This window comes from Rutilus rutilus, assembly GCF_951802725.1.
Source record: "Rutilus rutilus genome assembly, chromosome: 3".
Classification (NCBI taxonomy): Eukaryota; Metazoa; Chordata; class Actinopteri; order Cypriniformes; family Leuciscidae; genus Rutilus; species Rutilus rutilus.
In genome coordinates, this window is record NC_140211.1 from 10,881,740 (window position 1) to 10,907,055 (window position 25,316).

Sequence of the window (25,316 nt, forward strand, 5' to 3'; positions counted from 1 at the left end):
GTTACCTTATCACCCAGTGAAATATTCAATGATATTGAAAAAGAAGCAATTAATGTGGGAAGAGATTCTGTACATCTGCAATTAACTGGATAGTGGGGTTTACCAGACCATATATGACATTACATATCAGAATAGAGTCAGACTCAAGTTTTTCCTTCAGAATTACATGCACTTATGAATTGTTGCATTAAGTACGTAGGGTCAATTGTGTTTCATGGTGACTTCAAAATCAGACAAAAATGACAAAATCATACAAAAGTGCACAATTTATTTTTCGTGCCACCAATAACTTTTACAGTGAAAAAATGTCAAACTAACAATTTTACAAAGAAAAAAGAAACAGCTTTACATAAAACTAACACAAACTGCAAATTAACCAATAAATCTTCCAATCCCATTAGAAAAAGAAATCGATTCACTCTTCATTCTCTCATCTCTCCATCTTCTTCCTCTTCTTCTACTCCTCTTATGTACAAAACATTATTACACCTGAAGGGAAAAACAAAACAAAAAAACATTAGTAGTATAATACAAAATATGCATTTCCTTTTATTGCAGAGTCGTGAACAGTGGTGCCGGTATTACGTAAGAACCCGGAAGAATAATTCACCACTGGTTCCCTCAGTTTTCCTATGGGGTTTTTCCCATTGAGTAAAAAAAGTCTGTGGTCAACAACTTGACGATGCTTTGACGTTTTGTTCGACAACGTAAACTGCACACACTCACACCCTAAATGTTCTCATAGTCACTTATTAGAAACGTACGTTTCACTTTTAAAATAAACATAACAGCTTAAAAATTTCCATTTTCGCTATGGATGTGTGTAATCCATGTTGAAGACGTGTTGTATCGTCCAAGTATCATCAAATGCTATTTACCACTAGTGTTAATTTCATAAAAAAAAGAGAAAATCTATGACGAAAAATTTGTCAACAACCTTTTTTCCCACGACACCAATGTGAGTAAAACGATAACTGACTAGATCAACGTGCAACATCATGGACCATAAAAGACGAAACTAAAATGTGGTTAAATAAAAACTGCCAAAATCTTTGTTTTTGTCATAGAAATAAAAAAGGAGACATAATATTACATGTTTGCCTCTACAACAGTGATCTCAAACTCAATTCCTGGAGGGCCACAGCTCTGCACAGTTTAGCTCCAACTCACACCTGCAAGGAAGTTTCTAGTACTCCCGAAGACCTTGATTAGCTGGATCAGGTGAGTTTGATTAGGGTTGGAGCAAAACTGTGGCCCTCCAGGAATTGAGTTTGAGATCACTGCTCTACAAGCTTTTATGCTTGCGGTTGCCAGATGTCAAGAGTTTAAATCCCCCCCAATCAGAGCTTTTCCCTTAAAAGTATAGCCTACATTTCCTGCCCGGTGTTTTACCTCATTTTTGCAATCTGGCAACCATGCGCGCAAGCTCTCTACACTGCGGATGATCTGAAATTGAGATATTCTGTTCAAATGAAACGGTTATTCAGCCAGTCTGTGTTCCTGACACTAAATCTGCAATCTTTCTCATCCTTCTCCGTGATAAACTAAAAAAATCCAAACATGGATCTCGACTACTATCTTGTGGTTGCTGAATAAATGCACTTACACAGCTTCTGTGTGACAACGCAAAGTTGATTTTCAATCCAAAATCTTACCTGATGAGCACCTCGCCGAGATGACCCGCTAATGCTCCGTCCACATACTCTTCTGTGTTGGCCAGCTAGATGCATCAGAGAGACAGAGCTCAATTAACCCATAAAGAGAAAGACTACTAACAATTAGAGATGCACCGATGTGTCGGCTGATTTAAAACCATCGGCTATAGCATGAAAAAGGGAGATGTATAGATGGCTGATTATTTAACTGCGTTAAGGCACTGAGTTGTATAATCCAACATTTTTCTCTGGGTAAAATACTTGGCTCAACAATATGGACTGCCCGGTGCCAGCGTTAACTTTGCTCGTCACTGTCTCGATTAGGCCAGCGCTGCATCTTCGCGCAAGTTTATCCTTTGCACGCGTTTAAGTCTTGCCAATTTAAATATTAAAGCGCAAGAAGACACGAAAGAAATGTGAGAGAAGTTGTGTGTGAACATTGGCGTGCGCCCAGAAAGCAGTGTTTTAGACAGCGCGCAAATACTGACTTGAGTTCCCTTTCACTTCTAATTCATATCAAAATGCCTGTCTTGTATCCTTGTAAACACAGTTGATTATGGCTTAAGTGAATGTAACCAGTTGAGAAATAACACGCATGTGTATCAGTATATTGGATCCACGCAGCTCTTAAAGTGACAGTAGCCTAATATTTTGTTGTAATGTTAATCAAACAAAAGACAAAAAAAATGAAAAGAAAATGCTCACTACTCTTGACTAAATAACTTTTGTAACTTTAATGAGAATTAATGTACATTTAATTTATACAATGAAGAGTATATTTTACATTTTATTACTTTATTTCTGTACCTGAAAACTACTGTTAGACCTAAAAGCTTTGTTTATTTCATATGCATCTTTGTTCTGTTTATTATGTAGGCCTGTTGAATGTTGAAATGGATCCAATCCATGTTCAATAGAAATTATTTGATAATGCAGCAATAATAACTATACCTTAATGCATTAATTTTTTACTTTTGCTAAATTAAATCAAGATCCATTTTAATGGCAAAAGTTCTAATAAGAGAGCAAGTGACAAATACCGGTATCGGCCAATAGTTGTTTGTTAAAATTGGTATCGGCCCCCCAAAGAAAAACCTTTCGGTGCATCCCTAATAACTGCTGAACCTCTCTCTGTCAATATAAAATCAGATGTGAGTGGGGATTTCAATTACACTGGGTATTGTGCATCCGGCCATGGTGAGAAGTAGTGACAGCTAAAGATGATCAAAAGCATCAATGACCAAGGCATTCATTAACGGTCTATTATATTGAGATTTACCTGCATGTTCATGTAGCCGTCCACCGACACCAGGTAGCCCTTGTACTCCATCCCCCACTTCAGCTTCACCATCACAGGCTTTCCTGTGAGACCGTTCAGAAAGGGCTTGGGGTTCAACGGCAAACTCTGCAGAAAAGGCCAAAGTTCAGTGTCAGATATAAAAAAATACAACAAAAAAAAAAAAAAAAATTCATGTAATTTTGAACCTCCAAATTCCAATGGAAAATCTTTCATAATATCCCAACCTAAGCCAGGACGAACAGAGTATCATATATGCTTATGCTGGATATCACAAGAACAATTATGATTTTTAGTATGTACATTCCTATAACTGTCCAATAGAGAGAGATTATATTATACAAATAAATGCAAGTTGGGTTCTGGTGAACATTAAAGTTTATATTAGAAATGTATTCTCAAGAGGATAAGAAGGCACAATAATAACTCTTGTTGCGAATTATCATAGGCTATCTACGGATAGCAGATGATTAGGTTGTGACAAGGCAAGTGGAAAATACTGATAATACGAGATAAATGTTCCAACAATGATAATGACTGAAAACAACGTCCAGTCTACGTTCCAGATGCTAACACGCAACCGCATTGTCCGCTCATTCCTGAATGAAAACCACCTCGCTTCTCGAAACAAAACTTCACATATTGAGCCAAAAGAGAGAGATGCTGGTGTACTTACCATGACTGTACTGCTAAAGTAGTTTGGCAGAAGAAAAATTGTTTATTCAAATAGCATAGGCTAGTGAAGCACACTCGCACGCCTTGCCGCCGAGAGAGGGAAGGACTGCGAGCGAACTTTGACCGCGCGGCGGGAGAGAAGAGCGCGCTCGCCCACAGCGCCACTCGCAGGACTGGCGTGCAACAACGCCATGGAATCACGTTTGAAATGAGATCAAATGCATTACGGTTTTGTGTAGGCTAATTGGTTACGTTAATTTCTCAGTACTCAGAACACGTTTTTAAAGCCCTTTTAGAAGACTGCCAGCACAGCAGCAGTGTCTGTGAATCATTTGACCATTTTGTTTGATTTACAATGCATTCATTACGTTTTCAAACAGAACTCTAGATTTATGTTTAAAAAAAAAAAAAATCTAAATCGCTCAGCAGTGTCCTTTATTTGTACAGCAATTCTGCATCACAAATAAATAAATAAAAGTTGATTTATCTTCTGAAGACTTGTCCAGCTTCTTTTTTTGTTGTTGTTGTTGCATTTCATTACCATTTATTGAAATGTCATGTAAACTTAGCAGACATGACATGCCAAGAGATTCTTCAGTTGTATCACCTGATATGATTGATATATACATATATATATATAAATGTGTTGTGTACTTTGTGAATGAATCAAAGCTTAAAAGCTGCCTGAAAGCCAACAGTAGCCTAGTGGATTAGAGCGGAAATCTTTTGCAGATCCGCATTCCAGACAATAATTTTTTTTCAATATTTCAAAAAGTGACCTGTCTTTCATCCTGTATTATACCTTCCTGTTGACCAATCTTAAGGCTTTTCTGCCTTGATCAAATAAATATGCAATCTTTTTTTTTTTTTTCTGTCAGCTGATTTCACATGATTTAGATCTCAAAATATCCCTAATGCTTTGATTTCATGGAATTTCTAACACAATTTGGAACCAATCCGAATGAGATCAAAGAAGAGTCATCCAAGAGTTTTCAGAGAATCAAAAAAGAATCTTTGATCAACTGAAAAATAGAACAGTATAGGCTATATGAAACGGTCTCATCATAGAATGTTGAATGAAACAGTGTTGTTTATGAGAGAATGTTGAATGAAACTGTTGTTTATGTCATCATAGAATGTTGAATGAAAGTGTTTTTTTTTTTTAATAAATGTCTTTATTCATTTACTTTTGCTATAAAAATACATTTGAATGATCATTTAAATGTGTATAACCTCAACATATATTTTTCTACAGTGCATTGCTGTGTTAAATGACAGCTTGCTACAGGCTACTTTCTTATTTCAAAAATAAATCTGAACATTATATTTAACATCACCTATATGTAATTACATTGATAACAGCGACTTACAGAAGAAGAACCAAGCATTCATCAAAGAGCCAACAATCGTTGTAGTACACAATGCCAAGTTTATTAGACAACTAGATCAAGAATCCATCCAGAGAAGAGAATAAATGTAGTTTATTTAGTGTGTGTGTGTGTGTGTGTGTGTGTGTGCAAGAGTAAATAATTGTGTAAATGTGAAAATAATTATTTAAAAAAATGACAAAAAAAACTTAATTGAGAAATTCATATGAAAAAAAGGCACATAGGCTATGTGTTAAGGTTAATGTAATAAATGTGTTATTAGCCTTATTAATAAGGCAATGGAAAGTGTCTTTGAGAAAGCGAGAGCACATCCCGCAAGAGCTGACGTTGAATGACTCATGCCAGGAATGCTCCATTATATCGAGAAAAATGCTGGGAGAAGGGGCGTGGCCTCTGTTCTTCAAAGGTCCTGTCACTCACAGCAGGGGCTCCAGACTCCAGCTCAGGTGTTTCAGAGCAAAACACGCGCCACGAGCTCAGCGCGAGCGGACAGCTGTCACCGGCGACAGATGTGACTCAGATAGACGCTTATTTGAGGTTACACTCCAATGGCGCTGTCGCGCGAGACTTCTGTCCTTCTTCAGGTGAATAGTTTCTGTTTGTCATGGGGGCAGCTCACCTCAGCTCAGCGTTTGCGCACCTGGCCAACCCACGCCAGTGAAGTCGTGCTCCTACATGCAATCTGAAAGGCTCTGGAGCGGAATCAGGTTCCCGTGGGTATTGTGGATTAAAACCCTCGCGGGGTTTGATAATTTGTGGATTAATGATTAATATGGAGCTGCCAGGGAGATGTATGCTATTCGCAGCGCTCGTGATGAGCGTTCCTCACCCTGCGTGTTCAGGTCAGTGTTTTATGCATGTAAACTATTCACCCGCACGTGCGATCAAATCAAGTTGGCTTGCTAAACATGCGTGGTGTCTGAGTGACGAACTGATTGATATGGAGAGATGGGGATGATTTGAATATGCAAAACAAACCAAACTTTGCATGTGCATGCATACACACCCATCCAGATCTCGCTGAATCCAGCCAATTTGCATTCAGATTGATGCACGCTAAAAGTGCGTTTAATTTGTCAGTGTGATACATTTTAATTTAAAGCATTGTGTATATGTTTAGGAATTATTCAGTTTGGAAATTATACAATGACTATTAAACGTCTGCTAAATTATTAAATAGCCAATATAACCTATACATTTGGTTATAACAATGTAACCATACTGTAGCATATGTCCTTTCTATGTGTGTATCTATATGTGTATACATACACTGTAAAAGATTATATGATTAAGTTATGACAACATGTTTTTACATTGCTTTAACTCACCAAAATAAGTTAATCAACTTTTTAAAATAAATTATACAAGATTCAACTCATTTTTAAACTCATTTGAATGTAATGTAAGTTTAAATAACTTGAACATCAAAGTTGATTCTACTTAAATTTAAGGCAGCATCTTTTTTTATTATTATTATTATTTATATAGTGTACTTGTAACCTGTTCTATAATAAAAAATAAAAAAAACCTATAAGGTCATTTTCGGGCGCAGTCTGTCCATGTCAATCTCGTGCCACGGAAATTGTAATTTTGTTCCATTAAAACAGTGATCTAAACACCGTATGTCTAAAAACAACACAAACATTGACTGTGATATGTAAATCTATAATAAAGTCTTGTCGACATTCCGCCTCAGACTGAGTGAGTAGTGTGTTTTTGTTATGGTTACTTCCACAAGTACGCAAACGTGACTTTCTGTTCAATACCGATACAAATCTGACTTGTAATCTGGCTTTATCAGTTCTGAAACCTTGTTGAAACCCATATATGCTAGTATGAAAAAAAAACCTACTAAACATTGACATCTGCTCTGATTAGGGATGAACATAAACAGTAAACGATTATGTCGACACGTGACTTAAAGGGACAGGTCACCCAAAAATTCAAAAAGATATTTTAAGAATGTTGGTAACCAGACAGTTGACGGCATCCATTTCCATATTTTTTTTCCTACTATGGAAGTCAATGGGGTCCATCAGCTGTCTGGTTACCAACACATATATTCTTTTGTGTTCAACAGAAGAAAGAAACTCATACAGTTTTGGAACAACTTGAGCATGAGTAAATGACAAATATTTTCTTTTTTTTTGGGGGTGAACTTTCCCTTTAATGAATGTCATTGCATTATTTGACATCTATCAAAGTGATCTGCTATATATATAGCATAATATATAAGCATATAATATATATATATATATATATATATATATATATATATGCTTATATATTATGCTTATTATGCTATATAACTTTTCTAAAAACTAATACCTTGGACATTTTTTGCAGTTACTTTGTTTGTATCCCCCCCTCCCCACCACTTGCTTTTTTGGGGGCATTCTAGTCATAACATTTAGTTACATTCTGGCAATTTGTTTGTGTAATGTTGTACTGTATTTTATATTTGTGCTTGTTTAAATGTACCAGGATGTGAGAATCGGGTGTGTAATCCTCGCATGGGGAACCTGGCAGTCGGGCGTCCTGTACAGACAGTTTCTCAGTGTGGCTCGACCTCTCCAGAACGCTACTGTAACTACAAAATGGGTAGTTGTGTGTTGCATTGCGAGGTGTGTGATGCTTCAGTAACGCATCGTGCGCACCCACCCGCCTCCATGACAGACTCGCCCTTCAAACAACCGGCGACCTGGTGGCAGTCCTCTCAGGAGACTGCCATTGAAACTATTCAGCTGGATTTGGAGGTGGAATTTTACTTCACCCATCTCATTATCATATTCCGGTCGCCACGCCCTGCTGCCATGGCAATCGAGCGCTCGCAGGACTTCGGGCACACGTGGAGCGCTCTTATGCTGTATGCACACAACTGCAGTGAAGTGTTCAACCTTGAGGATGGACACCGCTGCACTCGGAAATACTCCACAGCATCGCCTTGCATCAATGGAGAGGTGAGAGAGCGCACACAGAATCTCACATTTCAAAGCAGATGCGTTTGTGTGATGCATTTTCAGGAAAATAATGGTGGTGATGATCAGTAGGCATCATTCATTGTCTGTCCGGTCAAAAAAAGTCACTGTTTGGATTTAAATAGGCAAATGCATAAAGAGTCTATGACTGGATCATTATTGCAGTGATTGTTATGTTTCTAGCATGTTGTATTTTTGGCAACAGTTCTTCTAACTCTAATTGATGGAGTGTGTAGCTTTTCATTTCTTAAACAATCATGTCGGAAGACTCATCAACTGATGCACCTTTTGATAGATATAAATGTTTTGTGATGTTGTTTCCATTAAGAGGTGCATACATTTTTGGTCAAGATCTTGTATTGACAATGCAAGAGTCCAGCACTCTGTAAAGTCTCCTCCAGCACATCCCAATGACTTTCAGTGAATTTAAGGTCTGGACTCAGAGGTGCCGATTCATGTGTGAAAATTACTCTTCATATTCCTTCCCAACCATTCTTTCACAATTTGAGCCTGATGAATCTTGACATTGTCATCCTGGAATATGGCCATGATGTGTCTTCCTACATGCTTGTTTAAGAAATGAAAAGCTACATACTCCATCAGTTAGAGTTAGAAGAACTGTTGCCAAACATATAACATGCTAGAAACATAATAATCACTGCAATATAATGATCCAATCATAGACTCTTAAGCATTTGCCTGTTTATATCCAAACAGCGACTACTGCTTCTTTTTTTGGCCGGGCAGTGTATAAATACCATGTTACATACACATGGTTATGAAAGTATCATGGTATTAGCTTCTGTAGCTCACCTTCATTGTACACTGGTTTATTATTATTATTATTATTATTTAATGTGATTTAATCAACCTGACTGCATTAGGTTACGTCAGGGGTTCCCAAATGTTGTGTGTGTGTGTGTGAGCAGGTAATTTACCGTGCTCTGTCGCCCTGGGACAAACTGGATCCATACAGCATTGATGCCCGATCCCACCTCGGCATCACTAACATACGGATGCGTCTACTTCAACCGCAGTCCTGCCCCTGCCAGAGTAAACTTCCTGATGCCAACATGCCTCCTGCCCACTATGCCATCTATGACCTTATCTTAAAGGGAGGCTGTTTGTGCCACGGGCATGCAGACCAGTGTGTGCCTGCTGGTGACCAACAGATCTCACACCCTCCTAGCAAACACATGGTAAGTGTACAGTTGTAATAGTTTTTTGTTTTTTTTAGGTCTGTACATACTAGCTTACACAGTGTTCTTTCATTTTAGTACTAGCATCTCACACCAGAATATGTTCTCTTATTTTAGTTACATCATGGCCTAGAATTAAAGGTGCTGTATGTAACTTTTCTACTAAAATGAATCCTTTTTTTATTGCCTGTGTGTGAAGGGGTTGTAATCTCACATTAAAATTATCCACTTTGCGGGTTTTGCTATTACCTCGGAAAGCAAGTATTCTTATTTTTATGTGAAGGTGTCGGGTCGGATTTACCGCGAAATCCAGTGACGTGACCTGCACGCGCGCTCCCGAGCCTCTCGCCCTGTCTAGCCTACTGACTTTGCACTCAACAGCGACGACACTGCAAATTATGATATGGACTTATGACTTATGCAACTTATGACATGTCTGATAACACTAAGAAACGACCTGCTCCCAGCACAACACAGACTCCAACACAAACTCCACATATTGAAAAAAAACAAAACAAAAAACATTTCTGCTGAAGCTCGTATAAGGCCAGACATGAATCGCATGAACTTCGGGTGAAAAAACACGGCTCAACATCGGCAGGGCATCTGAATCACGGAGAAACCTTATCTACAAACCTAGAATGTACATTTCCTGAAGAAAATGTGAAGTGGTGCTTGCAGTGGCAAAATTCGGCACGGTTGATAGGGTTCCATACTTATCATGGTACGAGCATTAGTTCAACGTCAAGCTGATAAAAGTAGCCTATTATTGTAACGTTGCAGTGGGAGTTTACCTTAGTTTCCAGCATGTTGTGTTGTTGCGTCTCAGTCTGAAGGTACCCACAGTGCTCGCTCATAAATTCGAGCATGCGCAAGAGCACGCGCTTGTAAACTTATTGGTTGCAATCTGCTTTTATTAAAATGAGTGTTTCTGATATTTCACCGATCATAACCAGTTTGGTAAATTGTAGTTTAGTATCTGCTATTGTCCCTGCGGAATTAAAAATTGTTGCGGTCACACCCATCCTTAAGATATCTGGCCTGGATCATTTAAATATGAATAATTACAGGCCAATCTCTAATCTCAAACATGATTATACTTGACTGTAATAGGTCTTTGTGAACCATTTCCATCTTAGGATTTCGCCCATCTCACAGTACTGAAACGGCTCTTATTCATTCGTGTGGTTAATGATATCCTTCTTTCTTTGGATTCTGGGTTTACAAACATCCTAATTTTCCCTGATCTAAGTTCAACGTTTGATACTATCTTTCATGATATTCTCATTTCCTGTCTTTCTGCTATTGGAATCGGTGGTTCTGCTTTTTCCTAGTTCATTTCTTATCTCACTGATTGAAAGTACTGTCACCATGCAAGGGTATCAGTCCACCACAACTCCACTGACACAGGGTGTTCCACAGGGCTCAGTCCTTAGTCCGTTACTTTTTATCATCTACAATCTACATGCAACCACTTGATATCATACATGATATTGTAAGCCCGTTTATCGGTCCAAATGGGGGTTTCCGCTAAGACGGGTGAAGGTCTCTGCACATTACTGTCTTTTCTTTTACGCAACACAACAAGATTAAACGAAATACATTTTCTCATATGTATTGACTCCATAAATAAAAAAGGTTTTAATGATATCTGAGCATTAGTGGAGCGGCTAAGTGCTTATGTTTGGCAGAATCGTTCAGTTTATGATACAAGCGTGAAAATTGGCATGAGCAGTCTCCATGGGTCACTTGACAAGAAAATTGTCCGAGCCACTTGAAATTTCAAGATGGCGGCCATTTTTCAAGATGGCCGACACCTTAGTGGAGCAGTTAAGTGATATAGTGGTTTATTTGGTGATACAAGCATGAAAATTGCCATGAGCAGTCTCTGTGGGTCACTTGACAATAAGCCACCTACAGCTACTTGAAATTTCAAGATGGCGGCCATTTTTCAAGATGGCCACCACCTTAGTGGAGCAATTAGGTTTAAGAAATCATTTAGTTGGTGATACAAGCATGAAAATTGCCATGAGCCTAATTGCTCCACTAAGGTGGTGGCCATCTTGAAAAATGGCCGCCATCTTGAAATTTCAAGTAGCTGTGGGTGGCTTATTGTCTAGTGACCATCAGAGACTGCTCATGCCAATTTTCATGTTTGTATCACCAAATAAACCACTATATCACTTAACTGCTCCACTAAGGTGTCGGCCATCTTGAAAAATGGCCGCCATCTTGAAATTTCAAGTGGCTCGGACAATTTTCTTGTCAAGTGACCCATGGAGACTGCTCATGCCAATTTTCACGCTTGTATCATAAACTGAACGATTATGTTACTTAGCCGCTCCACTACATCATTAAATGTGAGCGAATGTTTGATTATTCTTTTTAACTCTTTAATTTTATTTTACTCGTTCAGATTAGGAAACTATGTCGCTCAGAGGTCCTCACGTCTTCTGTTTAACGTGGGTCTCACGTTCACAAGCCCATCAGTTTTGGTCACCAAACAGAGGTAATTGCTATATACCTTAGATCGGTCACATTCACGTTTACACAATCAAAGATACTTTGGTATAGCCCCCTGGAATTCCATACACTTGAATGTAACTTAACGTTTACTTTAGTAGAGGTATAGCCACTATTAAAGATATAAGCTGACCAATATTACTTCTCTTATAATAGCTTTGGATTGGCCATGCCGTGGTTTCCCACGTACACTTATCTAAAGTAACATTTAATTAATGTTATTAAATTAATTTAAATTGAATTAAATTAAAAGGTAAGACACACCCAAATTTAGATTGGTCAAGCAGCATTTGCTGTTCTAAACGGAAATTCACTTCTTGTCTTTGCAAACCAAGGACACTTGAATTGATGCCAAATATTAGTTGTCACATAAGAATCGGTTTAATCTACTTGGGAAAACAATTTCAGAGTCAGTCGGAATTAAATTAAATGTAACAATTTATTATGTCAGGTAAATGTATCATGCCAATTTCATAATCAGTTCAAAGATAATAAATACGAAACATCAAATGCTCTGGAATAAAGAGAGAAGATGCGAACCTGACATTATAAAATACATGATGTGGAGTGCCTGTATACACTCTGCATCACGGGCTAATTTGAGTTACAAATCGTCCCCTGAGCCTTGTTCAGCATCTCTCTAAATACTCAGACCAAGAAACCCAGAAACCTCTTTTCAAATGTAAAAATGAGTTCACAGTGGGAATTTGCATTAATCACCGTCCCAGACTTACTGGGGACAGAGGTTGATTTACATGGGGGCACACCCACAGCAGTTAACAAGATATATCTAAACTCTCCACACCTTATTACCTTTTTGGTTTACTTCTGTGGGAATGAAACCTTTGTACCAGTCGCACTGAGACATTTCAAATGATACCAAACATGTATAATACTGTATGATAATTGTTCATATTAAACCATATAGATTTTTGGGTGAATTCAGGTAGAGATGGGTGAAGGGAATGATGTGTAAATTGGGAGGTGATCGACTCAAGTGTAATCGTGTCTCGAATGGGGATGGTAATATAACAAGAGAGTTCAAATGTTCATTTCCTTTGTTTTCTCAGAGAGTAGCCCTCTCTTCCAGTTCTTCCAGTTGTTCCTGTCTTACAGCGGTCACACCCATCCTTAAGATATCTGGCCTGGATCATTTAAATATGAACAGTTACAGGCCAATCTCTAATTTACCATTTCTGGCAAAAATACTAGAGAAAGTAGTAGCCTCTCAAATATGATTATACTTGACTGTAATTGGTCTATTTGAACCTTTTCCATCTGGATTTCGCCCATCTCACAGTACAGAATATCCATAATATTCTCATTTCCTGTCTTTCTGATATCGGAATTGGTGGTTATGCTTTTTCCTGGTTCATTTCTTATCTCACTGATTGAAAGTACTGTCAAGGGTATAAGTCCACCACAACTCCACTGACACAGGGTGTTCCACAGGGCTCAGTCCTTGGTCCGTTACCTTTTTACCACTTGATATCATACACAAGTATGGACTTTCATTGTTATGCTGATGACGTCCAAATCCATCTTACCACCTCCTCTGATATTTCATCTCTGCCTGACTCATTGTCTGCAAGTATTAGAGAAATCAAACACTGGATGCAATGAAGTTACACAATGAATCTACCAACCAGTGATTGGCTCTTTTATTTAGAAGGCGGGACATATTCCGCCATATTGTGCTTTGCCGTTTCTCCCATTCATAAGTAATAGGAGTGCAACATCTTTGTATATCTATAGTCTTTGGCTTAGTGGAGCACAAGGGCTGCGTCGGAAATTACATACTCTCTTGAGTAGTAATTACTTCACGACCACTAAAAAATTACATTCTAGATAGTATGAATGCAATCTATACATACTACATTCGCCATGCTGTCATTATCAAGTGACCAGTTATGCTTCTTCACTGCCATTCATAAATCCTCTCCTGTGGCCTCATGGGATAGTAATATGCACACTTCAGAATCTCGCGGTAGTAGGTCATCAGGGTACTTTTTGCCTACTGTTTTATGAGTATATGAATTCAGACATACATATTTTGTCACATATAGTTTTTCACCTACTATATAGTAGGGAAGTATGCAATTTCGGCAATGGCTTATAAACCGACAAACAGGAAGTCCCTTTAGAAGGAATAGAGTGATGTCAATATTTGGAAGACACCTCCCTGTGGTGGCTGGATGAAAGAGTATCCGGTTGTGGCCTCACAAACTAACGGTGGATTATGCGCCACAAACTTTATTAATCTGTAAAACAGGTCGCATTTGTATGTGCTTCATTAAATATAGAGCTGTTTTACTCAAAGATACCTTCAATGGAGCCAGCATAGATGAGCATTACCGATGTCATGTCATTACCAATGACAACTTAAAACAAGAGAACGAATTGGTAAAACGTGCTGACATATAAATAAGTCGTGGGAACGAATTGGTAATTCATGGCCACAATATACGGTACATATTTTTTTTCCTGCATGTCATGTGCGGGGCTCTGTATTTTGGTACTTCAACTAGTACTTAAGATTTTAGTTGCTAAGGAAATATTTGTAATTTGTAATTGAAAAAGGTACGTTTTTACAACTAGTATTATTTCAGCTTTAAAATGATTTTATGAGTTTAAGTTAATAACAACACAGTTCTGGACCAAATTGGCTTTCATTCTGTGGGCATAACAATGGTTATCCACATTCCCGAGAACATGTTTCCCGTATGGTTACATAAACAGTTCCCCGTCTGTCACTGATTCATTCCCTTTCCCCCTCTCACTCTCACTGTCTTTGTTTCAGATTATATAAGCCGTGTTTTTGTTGTTCATTTGGCTCTATCTCTGTGGAGAGATAAAACTCTTGATAGCAACTGAAGGATAAAAACGGAGGGAGGAATACCGATAAGCGCCGAGACGAAAACGAGGGGCTGCGTTGCTCGCCCTTCCTAATTGAGTTGTTGTTGTTTGCATGCTGTGATCAGACAATAACAGCAATTAGTCTCACTCACTCAAACACACACACATCAACTCATTGCTCTCTTATCAAAGGTCAGACCGTTTGATCTAGCATCCCAGACAAAACACACACCCCGTGCCAATCGACAAGCATGCACACACAGACATACACACCTCCCACCCAGACATGCAGACAAACACGGTCGCATTGACATGCTTCGTCCATCCACACTCATAATAGGAACACGTGCTCACACGCAACCCTTGTGTGCCCCTGCAGGAATGTTTTGGTTAGCAGGGAGAGTGTGTGCGTCTGAGTGCGTTTCCTCCCATATTATGATGATAAACATGTGAAAGTGTTTCAGATGCCAACTGGATGGAGCGCTGCCAGCCCCCCCTCCTCTTTCCCTCTGAAGCGCTAATTTGTCCTTCTTTTTTTTCTCCTGAGGTATTTTCAAAATTCTTTTCTCATTTTATTTTCATTCCACATGAGAGTGACCGATAATATTTATCCGTGCTTTCATTGGGAACTCGCGGAGGAGAGGACATCTGGATGGATGGCTGAGTCTGGGATATTGAGAAGCATTAGGTAAACAGGGCGAGGAGGATGTTTTTATACAGGACTATTAAACGAGAGATGTTGAGCACATAATTAATTTAAAGGGATGTAGGAGAGAATGAGGGGCTGCAGCACGTGAAAATGGATTATGGGTATTTTTTTATTTTTATTTAATCATCTCCCGGGCAAAATTCTGCTGGCTTAGAAAAGTAAAAGCACAACTCCCCACAACAAGACACACGGTTTGATATAACATTCACGTCTTTTGCACAAATTCTTTAAAAAGTTTAAATATTTAGTCTTATTATTTACATATTCCAAATCCCTAAACCTAAAAGTGTGAGCAGTAGTAAGAGTAATGGCAGTCATGTCAAAATGTTATCAATTATACTACTGTTCAAAAGTTTGGGGTCAATAAATCTCTTATGCTCATCAAGGCTGCATTTATTTGATCAAAAATACTATTAAATTGAAATAATATTTCACAATATTACTGTTTACATATTGTGAAATATTATTACAATTTAAAATAACTGTTTTTCTATATGAATATATTTTAAAATGTAATTTATTCCTGTGAGCAAAGCTGAATTTTCAGCATCATTACTCCAGTCTTTAGTGTCACATGATCCATCAGAAATCATTCTAATAAGATGATTTGATGCCCAAGAAACATTTATTATTATTATCAATGTTGAAAACAGTTGTGCTGCTTAATTTTTTGTGGAGTCTTTGATGAATGGAACGTTAAACATTTATTTGTAATCGAAAACCTTTGTAACAATGCAAACTTTTTGTGACATTGTAAATTAGTTGTATTAATTGTAATACCTTACATGTATTACTTTTATTTAAAGTAAACGTTTGGGTAGTGTACCTACCTAGTGAATCTAATAATTAGTTTTGGCAATGTAAGTCAATTGGAAAAACTCCAGTGATTTTAGTGTAGCAAACAAGTTAAGTGTAGGTTCAGGGTAAGAACACAAAGCGTTAGGTGTTGGCCTATCCCATTTGGTTTATAGTTTGGCAAAGTATGCGGTATGATTAAATATTTGGCACCTGAATGAACACAGTTGACGCTGGAGCATGTTGGCGATCGGCTTAGTAGATCTGTGCTTGTAAGATTTTTAACAAGTCTTTGGCCTGAGGTCCTCTAAGGTGAATGTGTAACAATATGTCATTGTATTGTGAATTGTGTTTTTCTGGCCTCTGCCACAGGTTCACGGTAAATGTGTGTGCCGGCATCACACGGCTGGGGATCACTGTGAACGCTGTGATCGTCTTTACAACGACCGACCATGGCAACCAGCTAACGGTTTAACCGGAGAAGCTCATCAGTGTGCTAGTAAGTTCAGTTCATATGTAAAACTAAGCGGTAACTTGGAAAGAGCAGCACTGAAGAAATGTGTGACGTCTCACAACATCTGTGCTAGAGTGTTGTTACTGGTTGTCAGGGTGTTGCTGTGATTTGGTTACTCTCAATCTCAGTATATAATTTGTTCCTTACACTATTGTCATGTTTGGGGTCAGTAAGATTTTTCTTTCAGTAAGTCTATGCTTACCAAATCTGCATTCATTTGATAAAAAAAATCATAAAAACAGTAATATTGTGAACTATACCTACAACCTAATATATGTGTATTCTTGTGTCATTGTGTAGAGTGTAAATGTAACGGCCACGCTGAGAGTTGTCACTTTGACGAAAGTGCATGGCTACGCTCGGGTCAGCGGAGTGGCGGTGTGTGTGACTGCCTTCACAACACCAGCGGCCGCCACTGCCAGCACTGTCAGAGCGGCTTCTACAGAGACCCCGAGAGACCCTTCACTGCCCCGGGTTCCTGCAGATGTAAGACACAATCATGCATCGTTGTGTAAACGCACGTTCAAATCCATGTTCACGCATTAATCGCTCAACATCGGCGCATTCATATATTTTTATACTATGGTCAGTCTGAATTCTTGATTATGACTGGCTGGAAGGTGTGTACTAAAACCATTTATTGCACAGGTAGTTCCAGTCAATTTAATCACTGTTCTGTATTAAAGGAACACGCTGACTTTTTGGGACTTTAGCTTATTCACCGTATCACCCAGAGTTAGATAAGTCCATACATACAATTTTCATCTCCGTGCGTGCCGTAACTCTGTCTGACGCACCCACCGTTAGCCTAGCTTAGCACAAAGACTGGAGGTAAACGGCTCCAGCTAGCATACTGCTCCCAATATGTGACAAAACAACGCCAACATTTTCCTATTTACATGTTGTGATTTGTATAGTCACAGCGTGTGCAAATAACAAGGTCACATGAGACACAGCCATCTTCTGACTGTATACATACTGGAAACTATATTCTCAGAAGGCGAAGCACTGCTACTTGGGCGGAGTGATTTGTTCACAGCACCTGAGAAGCCCTGTGGTGAGGAGCAGAGAGTTCGCTCAGAGTTGGAGTAAATCCCTCCGCAGAAGTAGCAGTGCTTCGCTTTCTGAGAATATAGTTCCCAGTATGTATACAGTCAGAAGATGGCTGTCTCATGTGACCTTGTTATTTGTTCACGCTGTAACTATACAAATCACAACATGTAAACAGGAAAATGTTGGCGTTATTTTGTCACTTATTGGGAGCAGTATGCTAGAGTAATTTCATTATGGTTGTTGTAGCGATGAAAATAATTTGTACCCTTCCAGTCAAATATTATGCTGCAAACATCCATAACAGCTTTAACTTGTCAGTGCTGGCAAATGACCATGGTATAAGAGGGATAATCCACAGCTAGTTGTGCTTTAATCTATTTGAATAGACTCCATTTTGCGTCAGGTGGTTCTTTGTCTCCACGTCATGCATTAAAATCATTTAATGCTCAGCGATCCGTGGATTATATGATATACTTACACACAATATTTCAACTTTAATAAAACGGCTTTCCAAGTGTGGAATACTTCTAAAAAAATTGGATCCAGTGTTCCTTATAATTAGTATTTTTTTTGTGTGTGTGAATGTGTGTGTTTGTGTCTTAAACAAAGATGAAAGGCATTAATCTGAGATTTTGAAAAGCTGCTTAAAATGGCATGTGGAGTATCTGTGATTTCCCCACTGTTCAGTTCCGTTCCTGATCTCCGTCTTTCTTCAACGTGTGCATGAAAATGCGAGTGAGTGTTTGAGTATACGTGTGCAGCTTGGCCTAGATGTCAGAATTCAAGAGATCAGCGAACATGTCCAATATTGTAGCACACACACGCATGCACACATTGAGGGGATGTTTGGTATTGAATGTTGTTCGTGCTCGGAATGCTAATGGCTCTTACGGCGAGTTGGGACATGTAGAATAACAAGAACATTGATGGGATCTCGGCCATGTGTGTGTGCAGGAGTGTAAACGCGCATATTGTGAATGTGGAGGCAGACAGATTAATCATCAGATGACATCAGGCTCATAATAATTGACTGCGCATGCAAAGCGTCGGGATAGCTCTATATATTCGTTCTTATGATGTGAGTCATTGAAAAATGCATTGCTTAGAGAAAAGCACAATTATATTTGTGCTGAGCCTCAGGAAACGCCACTAATAATATGCATGTAATTTGCAGTCTGATGTGTGCATTTTGTGTAACTTTCTTTCTTTCTTTCTGTATTGCAGCTTGCATGTGTAACCATGTTGGTTCCACTAGTTGTAACCCTGATAATGGAGACTGCATCTGTAAGCCAGGGGTGGCCGGGCCACACTGTGACCAGTGCATGCTGGGATACTGGGGTTTCGATGAATATGGTTGCAAGCCCTGCCAGTGTGCTGGTGATTGTGACCCGTACACAGGAGACTGTATGATTAGGTGAATATGAACCTTTTTGCTGGCTTTTTGATTATATAAGACATTGATAATGCATTTATTTGAACAAAAGTACAATAACAATACACTATAATTCACATTTACATGATGCTGATATTAGTGTGTGATTTTTTTTTTTTAGCTAGGATGGCCTAATATCAGTGTCGTTATTTTTAACTAAAGCTATAGCTGTTAAACAAATGATTTTGGTTACTGAAATAAAATACAATATAAATATTAGATGAAAAACTTAAATGAAATTTACAGGCTGAAGTTTAAAGGTATAGCGGATGATTTTTTACTTCCGGGTGGATCACCTATACTATTGGTCCTCCTAATTGTCAATCATTATGGTGAATCAATCAAACTTATTCAAAAAGTGGAGAGGGCGGGTCTTATCTAAAATTCGGAAAGATCCTCCGCTATACCTTTAAGTCGAGGTACCAAAATGACTAAAACTCAAATTGAAATAAAAATAAATGAAAGCTATATAGAAATATTTTAAAATAATATGACAGAAGGATGTAACAATTTCTAAAACTAAAATGAACTTAAAAATAGAATAATAATAATAAATACTACAATGTTATATATATAATACTAAAATAACATTTAGACGGGTAAGTTTGTAAGTCACATTTAAAAATGTATGAATTTCATATTTCAATTCAATTTCAATTTCAAACTAAGTGATAGTTTCACCAATTGGTCCCAAAGTGATTGTAGGTGAATTTGTGATGGCATCTGAATTTGTCCTAGCAGAGGACAATCAGAAAGTGTCCAAATGTTTTTCTTTATTTTGAATAGTAATATACGTTTTGTTTTATCATTCAACACATGCCATCTTTGACGCTTCTTGCTTGGAAAGTGTGCTTGCGCTAACTTTATTTAAAATAAATGCCATTTGGTTTGATATTTTGTCGTCAATTCCAATGAGATTCGTTTTCAAATGTGACTTGAGTGGATGTTGAGTTTCCATGTTTTATGGGGACTTTCTATAGACGTGATGATATTTATACTGTACAAACTGTATATTCTATCCCCCTAAACCTATTTTCAAAAAAACAAGTCATTTTCCTCCTGGGAACCAAAAAGACATTTTGTGGTTTACATGTAGTTGTATTATATAATTTATATATTATGATATCAATTACATTGATAGATAGTAACATAGATATATAACCATACATGTGTTTTCTTTGTGTGTGTGTGTGTGTGATTCTTGTCTAGGTCTGAATCAGATCACAACGGCACGGCAGAAAATAATCTTTTTCGAACAGAAGAGCTTTTCTCCGCCCTTAGTCACCCAGGTATTAAATGGAAATCTTGGAGCTGATAACAGCGCCGTCTTGTTCCCGTGAAAAGTTTATTGTCTCGTCTGGGTTAAAGGCATGTGCTGTTGTAAAGTCGTGCCTGTTTTTAAGTTGTCATAGCTACAGAAAAAAAACTGACAGCCAATACTTTAATTGCTGGGTATTTCTTTTCTTGACAGACAAATGTGTATGCAAACAGCAAGCCCTTGGAAACAGCAAAGTATTCTGCAACGTAAAATATGCTTACGGTAAGCAGCGTGTAAAACAGTCCGGCTGTGCACTCAGTGTTGTTCACTTCACGTAGTTAATGTGTGTTTGCTTGTGTGTTTGTAGCAGTGAAGGTGAGAGTGCTCGGTGCTCATGACAAGGGCTCTCATGCAGAAGTGGATGTGAAGGTTCTCAAGGTGTTGTGGGATAACTCGCGCCTCAGGCTCTCTCGGGGAAATCGAACTCTTTATCCCGAGTCGTGGACCTCACGAGGCTGCACCTGCCCTGTACTTTTCCCAGGTTAGCAAACATGCGCACAGATTCATGGTCTGTCATGATACATTTACACTTACATTTACATTTAGTCATTTAGCAGACGCTTTTATCCAAAGCGACTTACAAATTAGGACTAAATTAAGCGAGTCATCATGAAGAGGCAAAAACAAAAACAACGCAAGAAGTGCTCAGAATACGAAGTTCAGGCATTAATCAGAGTAGCATAAGCCTGATAAGTGAGGTTTCAAAGGGAAGGGTTTTTTTTTATTTATTTTTTTTATAAGGTTAAGTGCTCACGGAATAGATCGGTTTTCAGCTGTCTTTTGAATGTTGTCAGGGATTCTGCATTCCGGATGAGGGTGGGGAGTGCGTTCCACCAGCATGGAACTGTGAATGAGAATGTTCTGGAAAGTGATTTTGTGGCTTTCTGTGATGGAACCACGAGACGTCGCTCGTTGATCGATCGTAGGCGTCTGGTAGGGATGTAGACTCGTAGGAGTGAGTGAAAGTAGGGGGGAGCTGAGCCTGTGACAGATCTGTAAGCAAGCGTCAATGCCTTGAACTTGATGCGAGCAGCGATAGGTAGCCAGTGCAGAGAGATGAACAGAGGAGTTACGTGTGCTCTCTTGGGCTCGTTGAAGACAAGGCGAGCTGCAGCATTCTGGATCATCTGTAGGGGTTTGGTTGCACATGCTGGAAGTCCGGCCAGAAGAGCATTGCAGTAGTCAAGCCTAGAAATGACCATGGCCTGGACGAGGAGTTGTGTTGCGTGCTCAGTTAGGAAAGGCCTGATCTTCCTGATGTTGTGCAGCGCAAACCTGCATGATCGAGCTGTCTTTGAAATGTGATCTGTGAAGGTCAGCTGGTCATCAAACTTTACTCCAAGATTTCTGACCGACCTTGATGGGGTGATTGATGATGAATCTAGCTGGATGGTGAAGTCGTGCTGTAGAGACGGATTGGCAGGGAGGACGAGAAGCTCAGTCTTTGCCAGGTTGAGCTGCAGGTGATGTTCCTTCATCCATGTGGAGATGTCCGCCAGACAGCTTGAGACCCGTGCAGCTACTGTGGGATCATCTGGTTGAAATGAGAGGAAGAGCTGTGTGTCATCAGCATAGCAGTGGTAGGAGATACGCAAGCCCGTCTGCACATTTCCCCGCACATTTCCTGTGTTGATTGTGGGGATAAATCCGTGGAATGGATTTAAATCTGATCAGATTGCGTTAAATGGACCTCGGAGAAACGTGTTTAACTGGAGGTATTATTAAATGCATTGTAAATGATGTGTGAATTTACAGCGTTTTCAGTTTTCAGTTCTGTGAGCGCAGATTCCGTGGAAGCAAAGTTATTTAATATAATACCATATCACACACAATCTGATAACTACGGTGACCGGGAGGGAACATATTCGGTTCAGTTAGTTTTGTTGTGGCCATGACATATTAACTCATGGGAACGTGATGATATGTCGTGGCCTCGAGATCCTATGTTTAGGGAACGACATTTTTCTTGTGGCCATGAGTTTAATGTGTAAACTAACTTGCATGACCATAGCAACCTGTGGTTATCACAAATGGATATTATTAATAAATTCATATTTTATTTTTAATTAAGCATGACAAATTTAAAATTGATTATATTAACCTATAGCCTATTATACTATTATATTAGGCCTTTTAAATCCATTCACCAATCATGTCTTTTTTATTTCATATTTTTGTATTATTTTATTAAGTTTGTTTAAAAAAAAGTTATATATATTTTAAACATTTGTTAACATGTATTCTTTACCTCAATGAGCTCATTGTTTTTGCCCTTAATTAATACACTTAATTTCATTACAGAAATGTGTATATATATATGTACATTTCTGAAATGCATAACTTGAACAATGTCACCTCTGATAACAGTTTACTCTAAATTGTAATGTAGACGCATGCATTTTCTGTAAAGCCGAAAAACGTTATACAAATAAATGTGAATTGAATTGAATTTATTAAAAAAATGTTAAAAGAATATGTAAGAACTAATACCTAAACTAATATAGGCCTACGAGGAAACATTATCCATCCCATCTCACAGCCTTTTAAATCCATTCACTGATCATGTCTTCTTTATTTGATATTTTTATATTATTATTATTATTAATAGCAACGTTTTATTAATATAGTGCCTTTCAAGGACCCAAGGACACTTTACAAAATAGACAAATAATACAGATAATACAAAAGAACAAGCAAAGAACAACAAGCAGCCAAACACAAACATAGCATGGCAGATGAAGAACTGAAGAAGTGTTGATATAGCAGAAAGGGGAACCCATTAGTTTCAAACAATGTGAACAAATGAGTTTTCAGTTCTGCCGTGAAGAGACCGTGAAGAGTTTCTGGAGAAGCTTATTTCAGAGCTTAGGGCCCATAATACTGAACGCCCTAGCATGTTGAACCCATTCATTTGATAAAAAAACTAAGTACATATATCATAAACACACAAACTCAAAGGTCTTCGCGGCAACCCGTCAAAATAAAAGTTCGGAAATTGTGACAAATGTATTACAGTTGTACAGTAGAAGCTATGTCTTAATGTAATAATAATACTAAAACTAATAATAATAATATTGTTTGAGAAAAAAGTTAATTTCATATGAAATTAATTTCAGATGATTAAAAGATAAAGTAAATTAATGTTTTATGCTTACAGAATCTTGTGTTCATATTTATGGTCATCTGGGCATTTCCTTTGACGTAGGAGCTAGCGACGACGTATAATGACATGTAATGGTGTAGTGGTGGTGTCCCATTTCTTAGGGGAATATTTTTTACCCTTACCACTCTGTTTCAAGGGGGAGGGGGAGGCGTAGGGGTATACAAATAAAATTGGAATTGGGCCAAGGCTCATTTATCGTCACACACTGGCATAGCCTAAGCCTACAGAAATGCAGTCTAAACTTGATTTTCGGGCATGATTGTGGAGTATTTACAGTATTTACAAAATATATGCTTTAAGTATAGTACTTTACCTAATTAACGTTCTGTATATTATGTTAAAGAGAGACATGAAATGAGGGGGAAAATAAAGCAAATACATAACAATGACATAATATAACAAATAATAATATACAAACATTAATGATCAGTGAATGGGTTTAAAAGGCTGTGGGATGGGATGGATAAAAATGTAAAACATAATAAACTAATAAAAGCACATAACAAAATTATTCAAATTAAAATGAAAACCGAAAATATAAGAATAAAAGAGTTAAAATATTAATACATACTTTAAGAGTTTATAAATAATACTAAATTAGTTCATTTTTTTATACATGTTTGGTGATATTGGCCTAATGTGATACTTCTGTAAACTGATCAAACTGTTTTTCCTCTTGCTTTAGGGATGGAATATCTCGTAGTTGGACACGAGGATGTGAGAAAAGGCCTTCCCATGGTTAACATGAAGAGTATAGTGAAGCCATGGAGACCCAGCTTGAGCCAAAAAGTCCATCAGCTTCTGAAAACGAAATGTAGTTCAAACACCTAGAGTCTTCCATGCTACCTGTCAACTTAGCCTTTATTTTATTACGACCATTTTCACCCTCTGAATCAATTCTTTGAAACAGTGGTTCTCAACAGTTGCGACTTTTGTCCAAGACAAAATTTTGGAGACCCTCCTGTCTAAGCTGATATGTACCTCTGGTACTTCTGTTGTAATAAAATAAAAAATAAATGACAGTTTAATGTTGTAAATGTCAATGTTTTATGTGAATATAATTACATTTATACCTATTGGGAAGCTTGCTGAGACCCCTAGTGGGCCCCGGCCTCCTGGTTGAGAACCACTGCTTTAAACCCAGCTGTATGGATGTATTCGCTAGCTGTCAGGTGAATACTAGCACTGTACAAAATGTATAAAAAATATGTATGTATGTGTATATATAAGATAATATATGTAGTTTTTTATTTCTATAACTAACCCTGTATATAGCATGCATTTTGTACACATAAAAATACAACGCATATATGCAATATTATTGTCTTATGGTTTACCTTTATCACAATTGAAAAAAAACAACCTTTATGTTATGAGTTTTCTTACATTTATTGGCATGCATTAATACATTTTAGTACCGACCACGACCACAAGGTGTCAGCCTATAATCATATTAATGAGTATGTTTCATATTCATAAGAACACAAATTCATGAATGCAATGCAACATGATTTACTGCTGAAAGAAAAGGTAGGCCAAAGCTGTCTTAAAAATCTTATTACAAAAGTGAAATGGCTAAAGCTCACACTTAAAGGGATAGTTCACCCAAAAATGAAAATTTTGTCATTATTTACTAAAGAAGATATTTTGAAGAATGTTGGTAACCAGTTAATGGTAGCTATCGACTTTCGTAGTATTGTTTTTTCCTACTATGGAAGTCAATGGCTACTGTCAACTGTCATGGCTAAACACATTCATCAA

At 37.9% G+C, this 25,316-nt stretch overlaps 2 protein-coding genes across 2 annotated transcripts; one reads left to right on the forward strand and one right to left on the reverse strand.

Annotated features, from left to right (window-relative positions):
• Positions 1-251: 251 nt before the first annotated feature.
• Positions 252-3,882, reverse strand: snrpf (small nuclear ribonucleoprotein polypeptide F). The gene is made up of 4 exons (XM_084406140.1): positions 3,629-3,882; positions 2,935-3,060; positions 1,656-1,720; positions 252-489 (listed from the first exon to the last, which is right to left on the reverse strand). The coding sequence occupies exons 1-4, from the start codon at positions 3,629-3,631 to the stop codon at positions 423-425; spliced, it is 261 nt and encodes an 86-aa protein (XP_084262266.1). The 5' UTR covers positions 3,632-3,882; the 3' UTR covers positions 252-422.
• A 1,565-nt stretch (positions 3,883-5,447) lies between these two features.
• ntn4 (netrin 4) lies at positions 5,448-24,869 on the forward strand. The gene is made up of 10 exons (XM_084405977.1): positions 5,448-5,857; positions 7,500-7,975; positions 8,923-9,192; positions 16,448-16,574; positions 16,890-17,075; positions 18,867-19,056; positions 20,284-20,363; positions 20,546-20,614; positions 20,700-20,873; positions 24,241-24,869. The coding sequence occupies exons 1-10, from the start codon at positions 5,779-5,781 to the stop codon at positions 24,384-24,386; spliced, it is 1,797 nt and encodes a 598-aa protein (XP_084262103.1). The 5' UTR covers positions 5,448-5,778; the 3' UTR covers positions 24,387-24,869.
• The last annotated feature ends 447 nt before the right edge of the window (positions 24,870-25,316 follow it).